This window comes from Diplotaxodon limnothrissa, linkage group LG6, assembly GCF_057381915.1.
Source record: "Diplotaxodon limnothrissa isolate DT_005_m linkage group LG6, D_limnothrissa_male_GT1.1, whole genome shotgun sequence".
NCBI lineage: Eukaryota > Metazoa > Chordata > Actinopteri > Cichliformes > Cichlidae > Diplotaxodon > Diplotaxodon limnothrissa.
The window spans coordinates 15,395,948-15,418,019 of NC_140601.1; the positions used below are offsets into that span (position 1 = coordinate 15,395,948).

General features: G+C 43.1%; 2 protein-coding genes and 1 pseudogene across 2 annotated transcripts in view; 1 reads left to right on the plus strand and 2 right to left on the minus strand.

Moving 5' to 3' along the window:
- dchs2 (dachsous cadherin-related 2) overlaps window positions 1-2,348 on the minus strand; it is a 28,282-nt gene extending 25,934 nt beyond the window's left edge. The window contains exon 1 of the mRNA XM_085356567.1: window positions 618-2,348. Coding sequence (XP_085212693.1) covers window positions 618-2,348 — 1,731 coding nt within the window. The remainder of the gene's footprint in view (window positions 1-617) is intronic.
- Window positions 2,349-5,012: 2,664 nt separating this feature from the next.
- Window positions 5,013-7,373, plus strand: LOC146630331 (uncharacterized; annotated as a pseudogene).
- plrg1 (pleiotropic regulator 1) lies at window positions 7,060-12,832 on the minus strand. Its single transcript, XM_085355760.1, has 15 exons — window positions 12,713-12,832; window positions 12,400-12,506; window positions 11,415-11,551; window positions 11,143-11,196; window positions 10,965-11,058; window positions 10,737-10,827; window positions 10,553-10,651; window positions 10,349-10,441; window positions 9,901-10,050; window positions 9,505-9,606; window positions 8,693-8,795; window positions 8,470-8,578; window positions 7,936-8,075; window positions 7,643-7,836; window positions 7,060-7,548 (listed from the first exon to the last, which is right to left on the minus strand). The coding sequence occupies exons 1-15, from the start codon at window positions 12,719-12,721 to the stop codon at window positions 7,489-7,491; spliced, it is 1,542 nt and encodes a 513-aa protein (XP_085211886.1). The 5' UTR covers window positions 12,722-12,832; the 3' UTR covers window positions 7,060-7,488.
- Between the last annotated feature and the right edge of the window lie 9,240 nt (window positions 12,833-22,072).

Sequence of the window (22,072 nt, forward strand, 5' to 3'; positions counted from 1 at the left end):
AGAAAATGTGCCCTTAAACAAATGTTCCTTTGTGTTGGGATGCACTTTGTGCCAGCCTGCTGGAGTGTGGTACCAGGCAGCACATCTGTCATACTAAAGCCACAGAGCTAAGCTGGAAAGGGTGCATGTTGAGCATCTTTAGGAGGAACACTGACGGCTTTGTGCAAACAGACTGAAGGCTACTTTTGTCTTATAAGACGTAAGACAGACACAGCAAAAGAGCACAAGATGCTGGATATTTACTGTGAATCTTTCAGAACCTACAAAGATATCTTTATTTTTGTTTCTGTGAATCCATGTTAGCTGATATTTTACTGAGATGAGTGCCAAGTCAAGTGAAACGCTCCCCTGGTCTGTGTGTGGATGTGTTCTTGTAAAAAAATAAATAAATATGCATGTGATTTCATATGAGTGTCAGCTCCCCAAATTGTAAAAAAATATATATATTTGTTGCCTTGTTAATAAGCTTTTCTGATTCAGTGCCAATTATTATTATCATTATTATCATCTTGTGGATCCTTCTTGGACAGAAAATGTAATTAGAACCATTCAGAAACAATAATGTGTTGTTCTTTTAGATAAGTCACCAAAATGATGCTGAATATCCTCCAACATACTTGTAAAAAGCAGCTTCCAACATCGCTCTGCTCTAGTATGGACACATTGTACAGCTGCTGCTCGAACACTGGCTCGTTGTCGTTGACGTCTTCCACGAGCACCGTGACTGTCGCTGTGGATGACAGAGCCGGTTCTCCTCCATCCGCTGCCACCACCAGGAACCATATTTCCATCTGCGTCTCTCTGTCCAGAGCTGCAGCTGTGGCGACCAGGCCTGACTCCGGGTCGATGTCGATCAGGCTGTCCTGGTTGGACTTCAGAATGGAGTATCGGACCTCTGAGTTTGCACCCTCATCTGCGTCTCGAGCCTGAAACTGGATGAGAGAACTCCCCTGAGGAGCATCTTCAGAAATACTTATGAGATACGCATCCTTCTCAAAGACTGGGTAACAGTCATTCATGTCCGACACCTTCAGGAGGAAAACCGTCTCACTGCTCAGGGGAGGGTTGCCAAAATCTGATGCCTGCACCTTCAGCTCATACAAATCCTTCTCCTCCCTGTCCAGCTCAGAGTTAACACACAGTGCATACAGAAAGTCATCTGTCTGCTTCAGGGTGAACTTCCCATCACCTCCCTCGAGTGTGACAGTGATTCTCTCCCCCTCGAGGTCGGGGTCCGACACTGAAATCCGGGCTACGTAGTCCCCGACTGCTGCTGATTCCGACACCACAGCATCTCCTGTGTCACTGAGAAACAGTACACTGATGGTGGGGCTGTTATCGTTGATGTTAAGCACTCTGACACCCACGAAAGTGCTGCTGTACTCAGGCTGAACCCCGTTGTCTCTCGCGCTGATGATCAACTCATGAAAAGCCTGAGTCTCAAAATCAAGCGGCTTGTTGAGATAGACCACCCCGGTGGTTTCATTGATGGAGAAAACCTCATTTGGGTCGCTCTGCCTCCTGTTGATCTCATATGTGAGTCTGCCATTGTCACCCAGGTCATAGTCAGTGGCCTGCACCTGACACACAGCAGACATGACTGGAGCATCCTCACGCACTGAGGTGTGATAGTCAGTCTGGTTGAACACAGGCGGGTTGTCATTCTCATCCAGGACGTGGATGTTCACCTGAAGAGTCCCAGTCCTGGCTGGGATCCCCCCATCAAAGGCCTCGATTGTCAGCGTGTACAAGTCCTGCGCTTCTCTGTCTAGCTTATTGTTAAGAACTAGATCCAGGTTGAGGTGGTTCTCAGGTCCACTGCGATAATCCAGGTGGAATAAGTCACTCATCTCACTCTCTGTGATCCTGTATCCCTGAGTACCAAACTCGCCCTCATCCTGGTCTTTAGCACCTTCAATCTGAAACCGACTCCCCGGTGGGCTCAGTTCTGATATTTCCAGCTCAACCTGCTCGGAGGGGAACACGGGAGAATGGTCGTTCACATCTTTCACCTCTATTGTCACTTTTATCATCTCACCTGTGAGAGTGGCTGCCACAAATTCATACTTATCCCTGCTCTCTCTGTCCAGGACTACAGCTGTGGAGATGATGCCCGTGTCCGCGTCTATTTCCAAGTCTCTGAAAACATACGAGTCTCTGCTTTCTGAGATGAAAAACCCAGTGCTCGGCCTGCTTAGTCCCGCTCCCAGATCTCCAACGATAGTTCTGGCCGGAAGACCCTCTTTAACAGACAGCGTGAGGTTGAAGACCTGTCCCAGCGACTGTGCGCACAGCAGGGACAGGACGAGCGTCTGAAGGAGCGAAGCTGAGGCATCCTTGCACCCCATTCCTCCTTTACGCGTGGCTTTGAGCTCTCGGTTTGTTGAGGTCGATGCCCGCCAGCATATTCTCGAGTCGAAGTCCTCAGTTTTGTCCTCACGTTTGAGCGCACTTTTCCGAACCGAAACGGACGAACGCGTTTTTGCGCGCAGGGCGACTGCGAGCGGTCATTCTCCTTCACCGTACTTCAGTAGCTTGTTGCGTGAACCGTTGCCTAATCAGCCATGGCACAGTGCAAATCCCCCTTTGGCTCCTTCACATAACTCGACACCTCTGACTGGCACCAACTGTGCGCCGTGAACACTCCTCCTGGCAGGCGGCGCGTCCCACGCTGGTCGGCTCCATCTGTGGCCCTGATTGCTTAAGATTTAATTAGGCTGAGAGATTACCTTCAGTGCCTCTTGCTGACACGTGGCCTAGTATAGCTGACCTGTGGAAGAAGTCAGGTGGAAAGTGGAATAAATACGGATATCACACCAGTTGAGCCAAAACGGTGTCCTAAAAGGCCCCTTTGTGGTAATGTGGTTAGTATGAGCTTGAAGTGATTTAATAAAGTGCTCCCGTCTAAGCAAAGGAACATATAAGTGTTAGGGTGGCTCACTCTGCTGGTAAAAAGCAGAAACTGTACCACTCTTTAAAAGGAAAAGAAAGGAAAAATCAAGGCTATCCGGTCACTTAGTCCTAGGGGGGTTGGGGTGACGATGTCTCCTCAGGTCTAAGGATTCTCAATGTAACATCCACACGAGCTTCTCAGCAAAATACTGAAGTTTATCAGGGCCGTTTCTAGCTTTTTGAGATTCTCTTTGGGGATCGCTGTTTATAACACGATAACTGGGAGGGTGGGGGTGGAGAGGTTAAATTCTTTAAGCTGATCCAATGATCCATGGTGATAATTATGTATCTCAAATTCAGATGAAAGACCTAAAAATTGGTGCAAGCAATTAAAATCTACATAAAAGTAAATAATGAAGCTTCTTCGCACAGTTTTCCTCCAAAATTTTCCAGGTGAACATAAAATTAATGAAACCGCTATTTCAAATCAAAACCTAACTGGCATCCACACCGGTGTGAAAATTACACCATAAGGTGAAAATAAAGTGAAATACCATATTAAAATACAAAGAAACTATAGCATCTATTTTAAAGTTCAAATAAGAAAAGCCCAACAACAATAAGAAGAGTAATACATCCTCTTCAACTTCAGCTTTCTGTTTTTGTTTTTATTTTTTTATTCAAATTCTGGCTCCTCCTCCACAGAAGCAAATATTTCCTTTATCATGGGCATATTTCTGTAGATTTCTTCTTCTTTTCTTAATTTTATGCTTAAAAAATAAACACATTTTGATGCAATCCGGGTTTCACTGCAGCCTGGGCCACCCTTATTCTCCTCGTGAAGATGTGAGGCTGTCAGTCATACATCATATGCAGACTTCATTCACAACAAGATATCCTAATGGTGATTTTTTTTTTTTTTTAAATGATCCACCACAGCTTCCCTGTCGTTGCAGCCAAGCTTTGGCAATATCCCACATTTCAGTTTTAACCACACAAGTGTTTCAGTAAACACACAGAAGAGAGCAGCTGGCTCCAAATGAAAACAGGTCATTTAAATATTTTCCCAAATATATGAGGCTGAGCTTGCAGCTTGGGGTCCCCCTAGTGGCTGTGTGGGGGTTGTGCATTTGCAAAGTCCATGAATAGCTGAGAACCAGCCTATTCATTTATGTCCTCTGTAATGGACATTTATTCTTGGTCTATATCTTTTGACTTATTTTAGCTATCCCAATAAGTCCTGCTGTACCAAATAGAGGACATCCTGGGCTTTACATTGATATCTCATGTTCAATGGGAAGATTCTTGCCACAGCTCTCAGGAGCATAAAGCAAGCAAGAGCTCTGAAATGTATAAAAGATGATTACTGCATGGGAGCTTGCTTCCTTCACTGGGGAAAAAAAAACAAAAACCTATTTTATATACAATTTTACAGTTTTACAATGATGATAGTTAATTTTTCCTGAATATTTCAATGTTTCTGCATAAAATATTTAAAACTTCACAAACAAGATACTTTTTTTTTATGATTTTCTCTTTGAAACGGAAGCATAAAACTAACACAAGATGAAAGAAACCACCCTGATAATAACGACATGATTGCAGTTTGTTAGCAGCTGATACTAATGTACAAGGATTTCTGAATAAATGTAAATTTGTTTGTGCAGTTTGTGCTTCTTTAAAAACACTGTTGCATAAAAACCTAAACTAATTATATTTAAACCAGAAAAACATTACAATAATATCCGTCATAGCTAAAGTAAATGGTATCATAAACACAAATAGGGCGTTTCTTATTTCTTCATAACAGACTTCAGTCTGTCTGTTGTAAGTCTAAACTGTGCTCAGTATAAATAATAAATGGTAGGAATGGCTGGAAAATGCTGGTCTTACAGTTTACTGTCATTGCTGACCTCTCATTTGTCCTGCAGCTTGTAGTTGCGATCATGGCCTGCTGCAACCGCACAACAGGTGTAATCTGACCACAGTAAACAAGCAGCATAGCTAAGGGGCTCATTGTCTGGGTTAGTTTGCTCAGCAACTCAGAAACCACCCACTCCAAAGCATCACAGGACTTTTTCTTTCTCATAAATCTAAGTAAAATTTAAAAAACCAAAAAAATGCCGTCTCACATTTTGCTCTCCTACCAGTGGGATGATCAGCCTCTTGTCAAGAAGATATACGATCACCTGAAAGATGAGGGGCTCCCTGTGTGGATGGACACAGGGACATCGAAGGAGGGGTGACGGGCAACATCAACGACGCGTGAGTGCAAAGTGACGTGGATAACAGGTTTCATCTGTTCTAATCTCTGATGGGCTTCATCACTACTGTGTTGTGCATATTAAATCTGTGTGCGTTTTCAGCATGGCTGCAGGAGTGGAAGAGGCTGCTGTGATCTGTCCGTTTATGACTCCGGCTTACCAGGCATCACAGTGCTGTAAGAAGGAACTCAACTATGCCGAAAAACGGCAGGTCATCATTGTGCCGGTGATGTTGACAAACAACTGGGAGGCCAGTGAGTGGCTGGGACTGATCACTGCAGGCCTGCTGTGGGTGGACTTCAGGTGAGGAGCACACGTTTTAAAACCTGAAATTTTAGCAGGACGGAAACTGCATTTGTTAGAAAGTGTCGTCCTTCAGTCACACGTGTCCTTGAATTTCCTGGAACAATGTCACCATTTCATGTTGTCTTGGAAAAAAATATCTTAGCTAAATAAAATATATTTTAGAGATCACAAGTGCACCTAACTGTAACATCTGAACTCTCAGCCATCAATGCTGTCGTCTCCCAGAAATGCAGAGGAGGATGAAGAGCACTTTGACATGTGTCTCAGGTCTCTAGAAGAGGAGATCATGTATAATGCGGGCCACCTACTGACGGTAGAAGAACCTCCGAAGGAGGTGGAGGAGCAGCCAGAGCCAAGAAAAGCCCGTCTGAAGAAGAAACCTGGCCGAGCCTTCTGTCGTTCTCTCTCCAAGCTCTACATGCAGGACTTAGGTAGCCATGGAAACATTAACAAACAACACCATATGCCAAAGGATGGTCTCAAAAAGAGAAAATAACCAATGAGCAGTTCTCTAAGTGAAGATATTTTCAGAGGTCAGAAGAAATTTGCCAGACTGTTTCGTAGCTGAGCCACATTTTCATAAAAAACTTAGTTGAACATCGTTACACAACAGGAATAATAAATCCCCCTCAATAGAAAGGTTGTCTGGTAAAAACTCGCTCTGTTCTAGGATGCCCTCTGGACCCAGTGGAGGTGGTGAGTGACAGGAGAATGGCGGCTAAGCTGTCATCCCTGTTGGACAACGTCTCCCACCCCATGCAGCAGACTGTGACAGCACTGAGCAGCTCCTTCAGTGGGAGACTGCGGCACCCACGGTGTGGGACGGAGAGATTTCGCAGGTCTTTCCTCCCCACTGCTGTCAGACTCCACAACAAAGACTTTAACTGAACAAACACACACATCCACACATGTGCAATAACACTAAGTGCAATAATCTTTTCTGGCATCGTTGTATTTTTACTCAGTTGTATATAGCATTCGTATTCTATTTTTATCTTATTGTATATTTTTATTCTATTTTATTCTACTGTATATAGTATATTATTTTATTCTATTCTGTACAGCTGTGTACTGTATTTATTCTTATTGTATTCTAATTTTTGCGTCATAACTTTTGCACTGTCCACTTCCTGCTGTGACAAAACAAATTTCCCACGTGTGGGACTAATAAAGGTTATCTTATCTTATCTTAATGAAAGCAATTCAATTACTGTTAACTGGGAGAAAAATATGGAAAATTATTCATAGAATAATCCCGTTGTACACAGCATGAATACATATTAAGCATTACTAGGCCTTTCATTTCCCAAGTCTACTGATAGTCAACCACTTAATTACAAAGTGGCAGCCACTTTAGATTCATCTAACATTTCTGCTGTTCCAACTTGACCTCACAGGTGAGCAGATAATGCAGAAACCTGCTGAAAGCAGAACCACAGTGGAGCTCAGCGAGTCCTGTGGAGATCAGTGCTACTGAGAGGAGATCAAGGGTGACGGCTGTAAGTACTACAGGAACGCCTTCACCCACGGATACCTCGGTGAGTACACAAAACCCACCTCAACTGAACAAACGCAGGCATGTGAAAAATGTGGTCTTTATTCAAATGGAGCATAATAAACTTTCCATGTCTGTACAAACACCAATTCTGCTGAAACAATACAAGTTTTTTCTTTCTTGGCTAAAACTTCCAAACACATTTCCTTTGAAGGGTTTGACTTGAGCAGGTCCACTCTGAAGTCTGTCCTTCTGAAGGTGAAGAGTGGCTTCTGTTGGTGGACGAGTCGGATCAGAGCTATCAGAGAGCCGTTATCATCAAGAACAAACGCTCGGGGAGGTTCCTGGCAGTCCGTAACGGCTGCTTTATCGGACTAACATCATACAACGAGGACTGCAAATGGTTTTTAGAATAAAGAGCATGCTTCTGAGAAAGCTGAGAGTTTGCCTGACAGAAAAAGCACAAGCAAACAAAAGTTGGTGGAAATATAATTCACTGCTGTTACTGTGGCAAGAAAAACAAATAAATCTTTAGAATCTTTTTCTCTTGAGGATTTCTGGTTTCCAGTTGACTGGGTGGCTTTCTTCTGTCTGCAGGAAAGAAAACATGGTTATTATTTATTTTATTTCCTGCTGCATAAGAATCGGCACAGAAATACAAGTAGAGTGTAACAGTGTAGCGTACAGCGGTGTCATCCTCCTTGTAAACTTTAATGGTCTTGTCAGCCTCTGCCGTGATCAGTCGGCTTTCAGAGTGGTCGAACATGCAAGCGAAGATTCCCGACTCGCTGTCCAGAGATCCGGGCTGCACGGCTGCGTGGATACGCTGGAAATTGTATCCGGTCCTCCAGTCCCACATGTGGATAGTTCCATTGTCGGCTGTGTGTAATGAGGTCAACATTAGCCTCAATAAAATGATTTAAAACAAGCAAACAAAAAAGGCAGACAGTTAAAGACAGCACCGCAGCTCTTTATTACCTCCAGACACCAACACGCCATCAGAGTTAACAGCCAGAGTGTTGATGATGGCGTTGTGGCCCGACAGGTTCTGGATGAAGTTTCCATCTGGGAACATCCACTGCTTGATGTTATCGGCGGATCCAGAGGCAAAAGTATATCTGCAAAACAACAAATATGACATCGATATCTGAAGAACAACAACTCTTAATGAGTTCTTGCAATTAAAGTTATGAACAAATGTGCTCCTGTAATCCTAAATCATGACTCAAGCTTTAATTTATCTTCATTATCAATCAAAACTTTATTTCTTTTAAATTACAGGATTCACTTTGGCATCAAACAGGTAAACAAAGGTGTTACTAATCACATTAATTAGGCTTAAAACTAACTGATGCGATTAGTAACACCTGCATTTACCTGCCTCATGTCGAAGGAGCTTCTGTAAAAACATATTTATAACAACAAACCAATTTTGAATATGCATTGTTTGAGGAGTCTGCATGCTGCGTTTCCTCCACTCCAACCAACGCCACCATATAAAACACCACTTACTGTCTGGGGTGCAGGACCAGAGTTCGCACAGACTTCTTGTGGTTTGTAAGAGTTGCTCTGGTTTTCCCAGCAATCAGATCCCACAGCCTGATGGTTGAATCGTGGCTCCCTGCACAAACCAAGCACACATTAGGGGCAAGAGTGAAGAGAAACCACTTTAAAGCCTGTCTTACTGAGGGGTTTATACTGCTGTTGTGAGCGATTTGAAAAAACATAATTGTACCTGTGATAATTTGTGGTTCTGCTGCTTGACATCTCACCGTGGCCACAGTGTTTGTGTGACCGGTCAGTGTGTGCACATTTGCCTTCGTCCTGATGTCCCACACCTGCATGGACCGGGAGGACAAGCAGTTAGTGTCATCTCATAACCCACATCACATCTGAACACAGCCCTTTAGTGGAAGAGTCTGCCCCAGGGCAGCTGTGGCTACAACTGTAGCTTGCCTCCACCAGTGTGTGAATGTGAGAGTGAATAGTGGAACTGTAAAGAGCTTTGAGGGTCTCGAAAAGCGCTATATAAATGCAATCCATTATTATTATAATATAGTACTGTGCAAAAGGGTTGAGCCACCCCTCGTTTCTTCGTATTTTCTCTTCTCTCTTTGAGACAAGCTTTCTTGTAATTTTAAGTCTGGGCTTTGTGGTGGACAAACAAAGCTCTTCTTTGGATGTTGGCTGTCTTTGGTTCTCTCCTCTGTGAAGATGATCCCACACTTTGAGGTCTGAGCGCTGGAGGGGGCCGATCCATGACTGGTAAGTTTCTTTTCACTAGTACCTATGTGCCTTGACTCTACTCTGTTTCGGTCATTTTCCATTATGATTAACAACCACCTCAATATGTGAGGGGTCGTTATACCAACGCAGTTGAAAGTCCCACGATGAAACATCAACGGAGAACATTTAGATGACGGTATGCCTGCTGCTCAGTCTGTGGCTGTTTGTCACACAGTTTTCTGCACTGTACTGCTTAAACCTGATCCATTTAGGTCATTCCATCAATGTCATTCGCTGATTCAACACAAAGTAAGAGCTTACCCTCGCTGTGGCATCTCTGCTGCACGTCACGAGCACGTCGATGGTTGGATGCAGATCCAGATCATACACTGCGCTGAGGTGTCCGTGATAGTGCCTAATTACCTAAAATATAAACCAATATAGTCAAGAAACATCCACAACATTACAAGGAGAGAAAAAGAAGAAAATGAGCCACAACAGAAGCAAGTTAGCTAGTTTCAGTTGCACCTTTATTCACCAGGGCTGTGCCTGTTTTATTGGGAAAAGCTTTTATGCCAGATGCAGCCCCCAAAAAACATTTGTGTCACCTCCCAAAGGAACCTTCACAGGTGAATGTGTAAATCATTACAGCATAAAGCCGCTAAATAAACTGTTTTGAATGACACAAACCAATAACTCCCTTGTTTGAAAGTATACCTTGTTGTACTCCAGATCCCAACATTTGACCTGCTTGTCCTCCCCGCAAGAGAAAAGGTAAGGACTGCGGCTGCTGACCGCCACCCCACGCACTGTGCTGATGTGTCCAGTCAGAGAGAGTTTCAGTTTTCCACTGGCCAGGTCCCAGATCTGTCAAGACAGGCAGCCTTCAAGTCAAATTAAGATAATCTGAGATTAATTTAGAAACATAGTCAGTTTAATAGGTAAAAATTGGGCTTTTAGTATAACTTAATCATCTGTGAAGAGCAGGGTATTAAAGTTGCAAGCAGGCACTGTGGCATGTTGGAGCCTACAGAAAACAATCTATGAAACAAACACAGGTAACGATCCCGAGGAGAGATGACTCGGAGGAGAGCTAATTTAGTCAGTCCATGTCAGATGAGCCATTTTTAGTTTGTCGCTTACTGTTATTTCCTGCTTGACTCACCTTTATAGTCCTATCAGCAGAGCCTGTGACAAACCACTGATTCCCAGGCTCTACAGCAATGGACCTCACCCAGCCAAGGTGGCCGCTGATGACCTACCAGACAAAACAAACTACAGTTAAGCAAAACACAGAACCCAGACCTTACCCACTGTATCGTGTCGAGCAAAGCTTAAACTTAGAAAAGTTGAAATGATTTATAGTTACCCGAAACAGTTTCCATGGCGGATGCCACTGAGGTTTGGGCATTGTGGGCGCTCTCCTCATGAGGGCAGAATTTCTGGTCCCACCTCCCTCCAGGAGTGACTGAAAACACACGGATGATCAGTTTTGCACTTCTTTCTTTCAAACCGATAAGGCTGAGTAAAAGTAGGAATACACTGTGACCTACCACTGCAGATGACGGAGGGTGAGATCGCTCTGCTCCTCCTGCATGCCGGTGGATGTCAGCAATACTGGCTGCTGTGCGACTCGCGTCCTGCCTACAAATGACCCACAGAGTAAATGATGGTTTATGTGTGAGTAAGCATCATTTTGTTATTAGTGCTTTTATGCTAAATTACTACTGGTGACTGACTGCCTTTGTACTGTGTTTGTGTGTGTGAGGGCCAAAGTTTACCTAGCTTGCGATGGGGGTAAAACTAACGCCATGGAGTGTACTCCGGTGTCACTGGGATTCCTGTGCATCTTTGTGTCAGTGGTCAATGCCACCCCTGGCGAATAAAAAAATACTGGTTATAAACGCTCCAATTGGATGATGAAATTAAATTAAAAAGTCACAAATTGAGAGTATTTACCTGGTCCAGACGGGTAGGCATGTGTCCCAGTGATCAGGTATTCTGGGTCCTCACCTAAAACATAAATAATATTCCCAAAATGTCTTTAAATCATGTAGTTTTGAAATAAAAGGTTTCAGAATAACAAAGAAAAGCTAAATTTAAAGACAAACGGAGCTTTTTGACAGCAAAACATAATAAAAAAAATATCTACATTTCCACATATTTGTTAATAATAAATTGTTGGCACACTTAAGAGTGACTCTGACATGCAGTGACACTTTCATCCTCACCTGGCTGAGCGTAGTTCTGGTGGCCTTCCATGCTGCCCGAAAGGTGTGAGGCTCTGTCTTTCCCTTCCCTCAGGATGGGCAGGTGTAACACTGCACCGTAGTCTGCTTTCAGTTTAACCCCCATCTTCAACTTGTGGCTGCAAGCAGATGACATAATGATGCATTTCCCCTTAAAACATCTAATATGTTTGATTAAATTAGCATAATGATATTGAAACACATGAACAACACACAGTAACACACAGAGATTTCTGTTTCTTGGAGCAGGAAATTGATAGCGCTTTAACTTCCTACTTATTACCATAATGTCAGTATAAATTTACAGACAAAAAGAGTTGTTGGTAAACTGAAAATAAACTCCTGACAAATTGATGCTCTTTAGTGTTGCATCTACAAATCCTTCTTTTTTGACTGTTCCCCAACAACAGCAGAACATATGTCTCCTTCTCACCCTATCCTGAACATCGTCCTGTGTCAAACACTCTGCATGTCCTCCTTTGTCTTTCTCTCCTGCTTGGGAGGTCAATCTTAAACACCCTTTGTCCAAACCCTCCTCTGCACATGTCCAAAACATCTCCGCCTTGTTTCTCTACATCCAGCTCTCTGTCTTCAAAGTACTCGACCTGAGATCTCCCTGCAATATACTCATTTTTATCCACCCCAGTCACGCCCAATGAAAAGATTCTTCAGCTCTGCCACCACCAGCATCAGCTCCTGTTTTTTGTCATTGCCAATCTCTCCAAACCATAAATGATAGTAGGTCTCACTACTGGCAAAGATTTTTTTATTTACATGAGATGCCCTTCCTGAGGCAACCCTCCTCATTTATCTGGACTAGCGAGCAATATTAATACAAAGCGCTAGTACAAAATTGTTCAATCGAACCTCTACAACAATTTCACATGACATTAGAGCTTGCTATGTGAATTTAATTTACCCCAAAACACAACTTCAAATCATTAGAAGGTAACACTGTGACGTTTACCTTTCATCATCCAGCGCGATGGACTTGGCGTGATCAGACACAAACATATCATGAGTCCTTTTAAGAGATCTGAAGACCAGAGTGTGGACTGAGTGCTTCTGAACATCCTGTAGATGATAATAAATAGTAAAACGTGGGTTTTAAACGAGTGCAACCACGGCAAACTTTGGGAGTAATTACTTTTTACTATGTGTAATGCAAACAAAACCATAAGCGTGTGGTTGCAGTTATTAGCCGAGCGTGGCTATGTGTCTGCCGGGCGGGCGGAAGCACAAAAAAGACAAAAAAAAACGGACTTCAAATATCTTCTTACCTCAGTCATTGTGGCGGTAAAAATAAAGCAGTATTATAAAGAAGCGGAAAATATCCCTTTTTTCAGTAAACAAAGCACGCTCCCCGAAAAGTATCACGGACGCAAAAACATGACTACCGCGACGCTCCAACGACCGAATACCCCGGAAGTAAAGAGGTAAAAGGACAGCTAGCAGCTTATTAGCGCCACCTATAGGCCAGGAGGTAAGTTGAAATGGAAAAAAGCCAAATCTTTAACCTCTACTCTTCCGAATCTCGTTATATTTCCTGCGTGAAGCGAGAACACAGCATGTCCTTCTTTTCTTGACACTAATAATAATAATAATAATAATAATTTGTGCTCTCCAAGTTGCTTTAACCAGTTCAGTCTGCGCTCTACTGCTCCTTTCTTTCTTACCACTCCTGCTAATTGTAGAAATAATGCCCTATTTCCATTGCTGTGGCCACGATTTTTTTGTTTTTGCACTTAAAAGGTTTATCATTAATAGCTGCTTGTTCTGGATTAGCATTGTTTCTTTACATCCACAGGGATCAAATCTAGTGGTGTCCAGCCATTTCCTGACATAGTCCAAAAGAAAAAAAAATGCATGGGTTTATCAGTGCTTCTAAATTGCGAGAATGATTGTCTGTCTGTTCAGTGTACTGCCTCTCGCCCCACAGCACAGGCTACAGCTACCTGTGTGACTCTGAACTGGACAGTTAGCTTCCATTGGTATTAGTCATACCCCACTTACCTGGTTTACCTCCTATCTCTCAGACCGCACTCAGTTTATCCAACTTAAATCCCATTCTTCAGCTCTCTATCCTGTTTCTGCTGGTGTGCCCCAGGGTTCAGTATTGGGGCCTCTTTTATTCATTATTTATATGCTTCCTCTTGGTTATATATTCCGAAAATATAATCTAAATTTTCACTGTTATGCCGATGACACTTCTAAACCCAATTCATCCCTCCCACCTACCTCCCTCTCAGACTGTCTTATTGAGATTAGATCCTGGTTCTCCTCCAATTTCCTCAAACTTAACAGTAATAAAACTGAAGTTTTACTTGTTGGTACACCATCTATCTTAACCAAATCCCACAGTTTTTCCATTAACGTTGAAAATTCTCCCACCCTTCCCTCCCCTCAGGTTAAGAGTTTGGGTGTCATACTTGATAATACTCTTTCATTCGGTCTGCTTACTTCCATTTACGTAATATTCACCGACTCCGTCCCTTCCTTACTCCCCATGCTGCTGCCATCCTTGTCCATAGTCTTATTACATCCCGTATTGATTACTGTAATTCCCTCGTATTTGGTCTCCCTAAAAGGTCCCTTCATAAACTCCAACTTCTTCAAAATTCTGCAGCTCGGGTCATAACTTGCACTCCGTTAAGTGCTCATATTACCCCAGTTCTTCAGCAGCTTCACTGGTTGCCCGTAGAAGCCAGGATAAATTTTAAAATCTTACTTCTTGCATACAAGTGTATCCATAAATCTGCTCCTTCATATTTGTGTGACCTGCTCCATAGCACCACTGTTTCCCGCACTCTCAGATCATCATCTGCTATTCATCTTACTGTTCCGTCCTCACACCTTATCACTATGGGGAACAGAGCTTTCAGTCGCTCTGCTCCTCGGCTCTGGAACTCTCTTCCTCCTGCACTAAGAAATATTGACTCCCTCTCCGTATTTAAGACACAGCTCAAAACACATCTGTTTAAACTGGCTTATTCGCTTTAATGCTGATTTTATCTGTTGTCACGCTCTGTTTTGTAATTTTAACTTATTTTATGTATTTTATCACTATTGTTCCTTTTATTAATTGTGTTTTTTGTAAGGTGACCTTGGGTTTCTGAAAGGCGCCCTCAAATAAAATGTATTATTATTATTATTATTATTATAAATGGTTCTGTCTGTTTACTTCTGATCACCTTGACTGCTTATTTCTGGACTGACTAATAGCTCATAATATACAAGGTCTTGGTGATTCCCAGAGGGTCCTATTTTAATGGATGGCGACAGTCAAATTATTGTCATGTTTAATGTTCAGTAGATGAACAAAGAACTGTTGGGACATAACCATATTACACAAACTTTCATTTGCTCTAGTCCTCGCCTAGTTAGCAGTGAACTGTTTCTTATGGAGTCAAAGTGGCATTTCTTCAGCTTCCACTCAGAATGTGTGAGCTGGAACTGTTTTCATTGTCCCTAATGAAATCCTCAATATAAGAGCCTGAACAAATCCACATTGGCAACATTGGGTTGGCTGGAAGACTGTTTACTTAGCCTAGCAGGGCGAAGGACACTGTCTCAGTTGAACTCTGGACACGCACACACATACTCTGTCAGTGCGCCCCAGGGTGGCTGTGGCTACAATGTAGCTTGCCATCACCAGTGTGTGAATGTGTGTGTGAATGGGTGGATGACTGGATATGTAAAGCGCTTTGGGGTCCTTAGGGACTAGTAAAGCGCTATATAAATACAGGCCATTTACCATTTATACATATACACTGATATGCACACACTCATCTCTCCTCCCTTTCCAAACGCCTTCGATGCTTGTTCCCTCCTGGGAACACAGCGGGTCTGAGCCCGCACTGGAATGGTAGCGCTGGGCAGGATGGCTGCTGTGTTTGCTTCGGATTACTCCTCACCCCCCACCCGACCCTGTGGCTTGTCACGTGTTCCATAATGTTGTGCTGTGGAAATTTTATTGCTTTTTTGTGCAGAGGAGTTTTTTTGTTTCCTGTTCTCATGCTTTCCTCCCAGGAGCCCAGCATGAGTAGAGGTCTCTTTTTTTCCTCTTGTACTTTTCCATTGTAGTGTATATTTCAGTGGTTTTTTTTCTGTAATGCTACAGATCTCCGACCTGTATCCCCATGTAATGTCTGTGTTGTGTCTGTAAGGTGGGGGTGGGGTGGGGGGGTCCTATTTCACTGCAGGGCAACCTGCACGTGGCGAATAAAGCCTTGATTGATTGATTGATTGTTTCTATGCCACACAGTCATAAAGCTTACTGAGTTCAGGGCTGTATGTATATTTCAACGACACTTTTCTTCATCATTTTCTTGATTTCCTGATTTGGTGTGCTTGAGATTTGGTGAGAGGACAGGGCCAAATTTGGTTTTGCTTCCTTCTGTGCCAGATCATGTTTGCCCAGCAGAGTACATCTATTAATGGTTATCCATTTCGAATTTGAACCTAAATGGTGCAGTGTGTGTGTGTGTGTTGCGTTATTGTGGCAGAGTAAATTTAAACAGTCATGTTTATATCAGTGTTTTTCAAAAATTTCTGAGGCCAATTTAATAAAAAAACAAACAAACTGGCTTTTGAAAGAGTCACTGGCTGTACTAACATAATGTTGTCCTGTTAAGAAGCTTTAGAAATCTGCGCATTGTTCGGCAAAATCACATGCCAATAGCTGGGCAGAATTTGGATTATCGATGTGAGTCTGGTGATGCACGGGGACATGTACTACAAGTTCAATGCAAAGTAAATAAACTGTGGCTCAAAATAAACAATTCAACTGAGATGCTCTGAAAGCTCTGCAACAATGTGACAAAATGGTTTTCTGTCCTCAAAGATTTAATTTCACAGTTTGTTCAGTTAGGCATTTTTTTTAAAGATAGTTTATCTGGGCGACCACAGGAAAAGAAGATAATATTTATTAAAAGTCAAAATTTCTGCAAACTAAAATCTAAAAGTCACAAGTAATATAAGTAAAAAGTAATAAAATGATTAAAAGACTGATTATCCAAAGCAAATTATTATAATCATTTAATAAAACAAAGTCAGGGGCCATGGATGGCATCAAGAATATCCTTACTAAGCTGCTACATCCAGAATCCGGTACAACAACGCTGAGTTACTGTAACTGGAGAATGATCTAGTTACATATCTTGTATCCATACAGGACTGTTTCTAGTGTGTCATTTATATCACAGTGCTTTGAGGGTCACTGGCGATGCTAATTAATTACAATTAATTTTATGAAAAAGAAAGTATTGATGAAGTATGTTTCTAAGGAAGGCATGCTGAACGTTGGCATGACAGTTGACAACTGCTCTCTCTAAAGAGAGTGTTTTAATGATTTCTGGAAATGTTCCTGAGCCCATGCAGTGATTCCATGGCTGAATCATGCCTGTTTTTAATGCAGTGCTACCCGAGGGCCTGAAGATCACCAGCATACAACGCTGATTTTCGGCTTTGTCTCTTACAAACAGAGATTTCTCTAGATTCCCTGTGCACTGCAGATGATGATGAAATATTAAAAGTCTTCCATATTTTACACTGAGGAACATTATTCTGAAATTGTTCCACAATTTGTAGCCTCAGTTTTTTGCAGATTGATGAACCGCTGCCCATCTTTACTTCTGATAACTCTGCCTCTCTGAGATGCTGATTTTTTATACTGACCTGCTGTCAGCTAACCTAATTAGTTGAAAATGCTCCTTCGGTTGCATTTTCTTGTCAGTTTACTTGTCAGTACCACTTACTTCAGTACCAGCACCACTTATGTTCAACCTTTTGTTATCCTGGTCCCAGTGTTTAAATTCAAATTCATACAGAGTTAACATTTTTCAAGAGGAGCCGGGTTGCAAGGGCAGCAGCTTAAGCAGAGGCGCCCAGAGCTCCATGTCCGTGGCCACCTCCTCCAGCTTGTCCAGGGAAACACAAAGGTAATCCCAGGCCAGCCGAAAGATATAATCCCTCCAGCGTATCCTGGTTCTGTCCTGGAGCTGGAGCCTCCTCTCAGTGGTAAGTGCCTGAAACACCTCACCGAGGAGGCATCAGCAGGTAGCCTTGTCAGATGCCCGAACCAGCTCAACTGGATCCTATAGATATGGAGGAGTTGTGGCTTTACTGTGAGCCACTTCCGGATGGCCGAACTCCTTACACTGCCTTGTCCCTTACGAACAGAGGGAGGGGCCAACTACCCTTCGGAGCTCATTTCAGCCGCTTGTATCCGAGATCTCATTCTTTCGGTCTCTACCCAAAGCTTGTGACCATAGCTGAGGGTGGGGATGTAGATCAACCGGTAAATCAAGAGCTTCGCTTTTACACTCAGCTCTCTCTTCACCATGATGGATTGGTACAGTGTCCGCATCGCTGCAGCACAAATCCATCTGTTGATCTCCCGCTCCACTTTCTCCTTACTTGCAAACAAGACCCCAAGATACTTAAACTACTCCACTTAAACTTGTCCCGGACCAGTAGTGAGCTCTCTATCCTTTTCCGTTCAAGGATCATGGCCTCTGATTTGGAGGTTCTGATTCTTATTCCCGCCACTTCACACATGACTGCGAACTGCTTCATTGTGAACAGTGAGATTGATCATTGAGAGGAAAAAGGTCTGGTCCAGTGTTGCATGACTGAAATGAAAACCACATTGTTCCATCTGTATCAGAGGTTCAACTAACGGTCAGATTCTCCTTTCTGTTTGGAGCTCTGGGCGCCTCCATTCAGATTCTCCATCGGTTCCAGTTCCATCAGTTGACAGCTCAGCACCTCCGAGTGTCCAGAACATATGGCCACAGATCTAATTATACAATTACAAAATTGATCATCGACCTGAGGCCTAGGGTCTCCTGTTGCCACATGCAGTTATGGACACCCGCAGGTGCTTGTTATGGACAAACTGTGGTTTGCTTCAGTAACAAGTCCAGTAACAAAACACCACTTAGATTCAGATCTGGCCCAATCAAACCCCTCCAGGGCTCACTGTTAATGCCCACATGAGCGTTACAGTTTCCCAGTAAGATGACAGAGTCCCTAGGTGGAGCACCCTCAAGCACCCCACCCAGGGAATCAAAGAAACCTGGTACTCTGAACTGTTGTTCGGCGCAAAGATGCAAATGACAGTAAGGACCTGTTTCCTGACCCGAATCCTGCCATCTATGTTGGAAAACTCCACCCCCTCTCCAGGAAACTAGTTCTAGAGCCCAAGATGTGCATCGAGGTGAGCCCAATTATATCTAGCCAGTACCTCTCGACCTTATGCACTAGCTCAGGCTACTTCCCCACCAGAGAGGTCATGTTCCATGTTCCAGTTGCTAGTCTTGGTTGTCGGGGATCGGTCTGCCAGGGTCTCTGCCCCTGAGCGCAGCCAGCACACATTGCACCTGACCCCCAACGGCAAATCCTGAGGGTGGTGGGCCTACAGGAGGGTGGGCCCACGTCCCTTATATGGGCTGTGCTCGGCCAGGCCCCATGCACTAAAGCCCGGCCACCAGGTGTTTGCCCTCGGTCACCCTCCCTGGGCCTGACTTTAGGGCAGGGCCCAAGTAACTCTATATCAGGCAGGGTGAACTGCTCCCTGGATCATCTTTTCATAAGGGTTTTTGAACAGCTCTTTGTCAGGTCCTTCACCCAGGACAGCTTTGACATGGGAGACCATAGCAGGGGACAAAAGCCCACCAATAACATAGCCCCTGTCACGGTTCTGGGTCAGTTTGACCCAGTATTTTGAGTTGTTGTGTTTTGGTGTGTTTTTGCATTATGGGTTATTTTCTTATTCTCTTGTAGTGCTTGTGTTGGTGATGATGATGATGATTATTATTAATCTATGTTTCAGTTATTCTTGTTTAGGGATTAGTTCTTAGGTTTTGTGTTCTCATGTTTATTGCAGGTTTAGTTCAGTGTCTAGTCTATCTCTCTCTATCCAGTCCGTGTCTTAGGTTAGTGTGTATTGTTTCCTGTTTTATTTTGAAGGATTGTGTCTTATGTCAGTGTGTCCAGCTTTGCTCCTCCTGTCTCGTTAGCCCCAATGTCTCCCAGCTGTGTCTCCCTTCTGTTTTCCATTCCCTGATTACTTCCTTGAGTATATTAGCCCAGTGTTTGCCCTTGCTCAGTGTCGTGTCGTACCTTCAGAGTCTACCTGTGTGTTCCCGGTTCTGGTTCATTGTTCTGTTCATTGCCAGCAATAAAACTGTGGTTTTCTGTTGAAACTTGGCTTCACGAGTCCTATCTAAGGAGTTTTCAGAGCTGTTAGTGAGAGCATTAAAAATGTCTCTCTTTTAAGCATCTCAAGTCCACCAAACTGTTTAACTCCAGCCTGCTGTCCTCCTGCTGTGATGCGGCTGAGGGGAATGAGCTTCATGGTGGTCTCTTTCAGGGAGTACCAGCGGTTGTGCCACGTGACCCAAAGGATGCTGTTGTTGAAGCCATATTCACCAGCATCCTTTTCAGTGTACCTGCCACCTGCATAAAGATAATGCAAACAGTTTAGACCTCACATTAATTAGTACTTTTGTCTCTGTCACAGAATTGTGGATCTAAAGTTAGTTTTTGGTGACAAGTGTTGAGTCATTTTTCTTCTTCTTATAAGTTAACCTCGCTACTAGAGCAGTCGTGTTTGTCTTGTCCACAATTCCTGTCTTACATAATCTGTTATCGTGTGTGTGAGTTTGTGTGTGTGTGCCTTTTGTTGCCCTCTCAGTCAACAAGCTGTATCCTGAGCACAACTTGGAAGTTAGAGCTAGTAGTGAGCAGGCAAACCCTCTCATTGCTTAACCAGAACTCTGTGGTGAGAGATAACCGAAGCCCTCCTTGTACTGGGCCCAGTTCTTGTGGAAGTACAGACTGCCATCACGTCAGGCATTAAGAAATGAGCAGAGACAAGAACCATTTGTTAAATTCTGATAGATTTTTCATCAAAAACTGACGACAGAGGGAATTTATGAAAAATTATTATCGAAGATCAGAAAACAAATGTTTTTACACCTGGGACAGGCTCCAGTCTCACAATAGGTCAGGAATTGCTCTGTTTCTTTTAATGGTTTTACATAGTAAAGACCACTTTTGGTGGCTCTCTTATTTGCTCTGTCTTGGCAGTGTAAGGAAAACCAAAATAAAAAAAATCAAGTAAAAACCATGCAGAAATTAAGGCATTAGATGTAAGTCACGTAATAATTTGCCTTGTGTGCTCCAGTAGGTTCATTATGATCAATTGACCTATGCTACTGCAACTCAGGGGGACAATTAGCTTCCCTTTTCTGTAGAGAAACAGTGGTGTTGTATTATTACAATATGGGTAAATTACTCTCCAAGTGCATATTTTTAGAGGCAGATCCATTAAAATCATCAGGATATAACTTCAACCACTTTTCATGTGGTTTTGTTTAGTTTTGATTCTGACAGCAATGTGTGGTATTTTGCATGATTTTGCATAATTGAAGGTAGTGGAATGGCACACTTTAACCCTAGACTTTAGTGCTTCCTAACATTTACTCACGTCCGCCCCCTGCTGGTTGACACATATCAGGCAGACAAGAAAGATTTTAGTTTATAGTGCTACAGCTAACTTTCAAATCTGCAAAAATGTGGGAAGAAAATAAACTTTACATGGACGGGCATGTGGTTCCTGGGACACTTACAAGGAGGGCAGAATTTTTTTTATAATAGCCAAAAAGAAGGAAAAAATTCAGGAGAGGGAAATGTAAGATGTAAGAAGAGAAATAGATCCTACAAGAGTAAACCGTGTAAAGACTTTCAGATAAGCAGAAATATTCTAAAAGTATGTTGTAAAACATGTTTTATGTTTTAGATTCTTCAACATAGACAACCTTTGCTTTGATTACTGCTTTGCACACTCTTGGTGTTCTCTCGATGAGCTTCATGAGGTCGTCACCTCCATCTCATCCCAAACCATCTCAATGGGATTTAGGTCAGGTGATTGTGGAGGCCAGGACATTGTTCCCCTTCTTGGTCAAACAGCTCTTACACCGCCTGGACGTCCAACTAAACATAAAACGGGTGGCATGTTGCTGCAGGATGCTGTGGTAGTCATGCTGGTTCAGTGTGCCTTCAATTTTGAATAAATCCCCAACAGTGTCACCGGCAAAGCACCCCCACACCATCACACCTCCTCCTCCATGCTTCACAGTGGGAACCATGCATGTAGAGACCATCTGTTCACATTTTCTGCGTCGTGGAAAGACACAGCGTGTGGAACCAAAGATCTCAGATTTGGACTCATCAGACCAAAGCGCAGATCTCCACTCATCTAATGTCCTTGTGTTTCTTGGCCCAAACGAATCTCTTGTGTTTGTTGCTTTTCCTTAGTCGTTGTTTCTTAGCAGCTATTTGACCATAAAAACCTGATTCGCATAGTGTCCTCTGAACAGTTGATGTAGAGATGTGTCTGCTACTGGAACTAAAATAAACTGTGGCATTTATCTGGGCTCTAATCTGAGGTGCTGTTATCTTCAGCGGTAGAGGGGACTCTTGGTCTTCCTTTCGTGGAGAGGTCCTCATGTGAGCCAGTTTCGTCGTAGTTCTTGATGGTTTTTGCAACTTCACTTGAGGACACATTTAAAGTTTTAGCAAGTTTCTGGACTGACTGACCTTCAGTTCAGTTCATAATATGAAGTCTAACAGTT

What these genes read in the sequence shown, in the direction of transcription:
- plrg1 (XM_085355760.1), bottom strand. An exon ending in TGCCTACCCGTCTGGACCAG is followed by an intron (nt 11,059 to 11,142) that starts GTAAATACTCTC and finishes TTTATTCGCCAG; the next exon opens with GGGTGGCATTGACCACTGAC. An exon ending in CTGCTGATAGGACTATAAAG is followed by an intron (nt 10,051 to 10,348) that starts GTGAGTCAAGCA and finishes CTGTCTTGACAG; the next exon opens with ATCTGGGACCTGGCCAGTGG.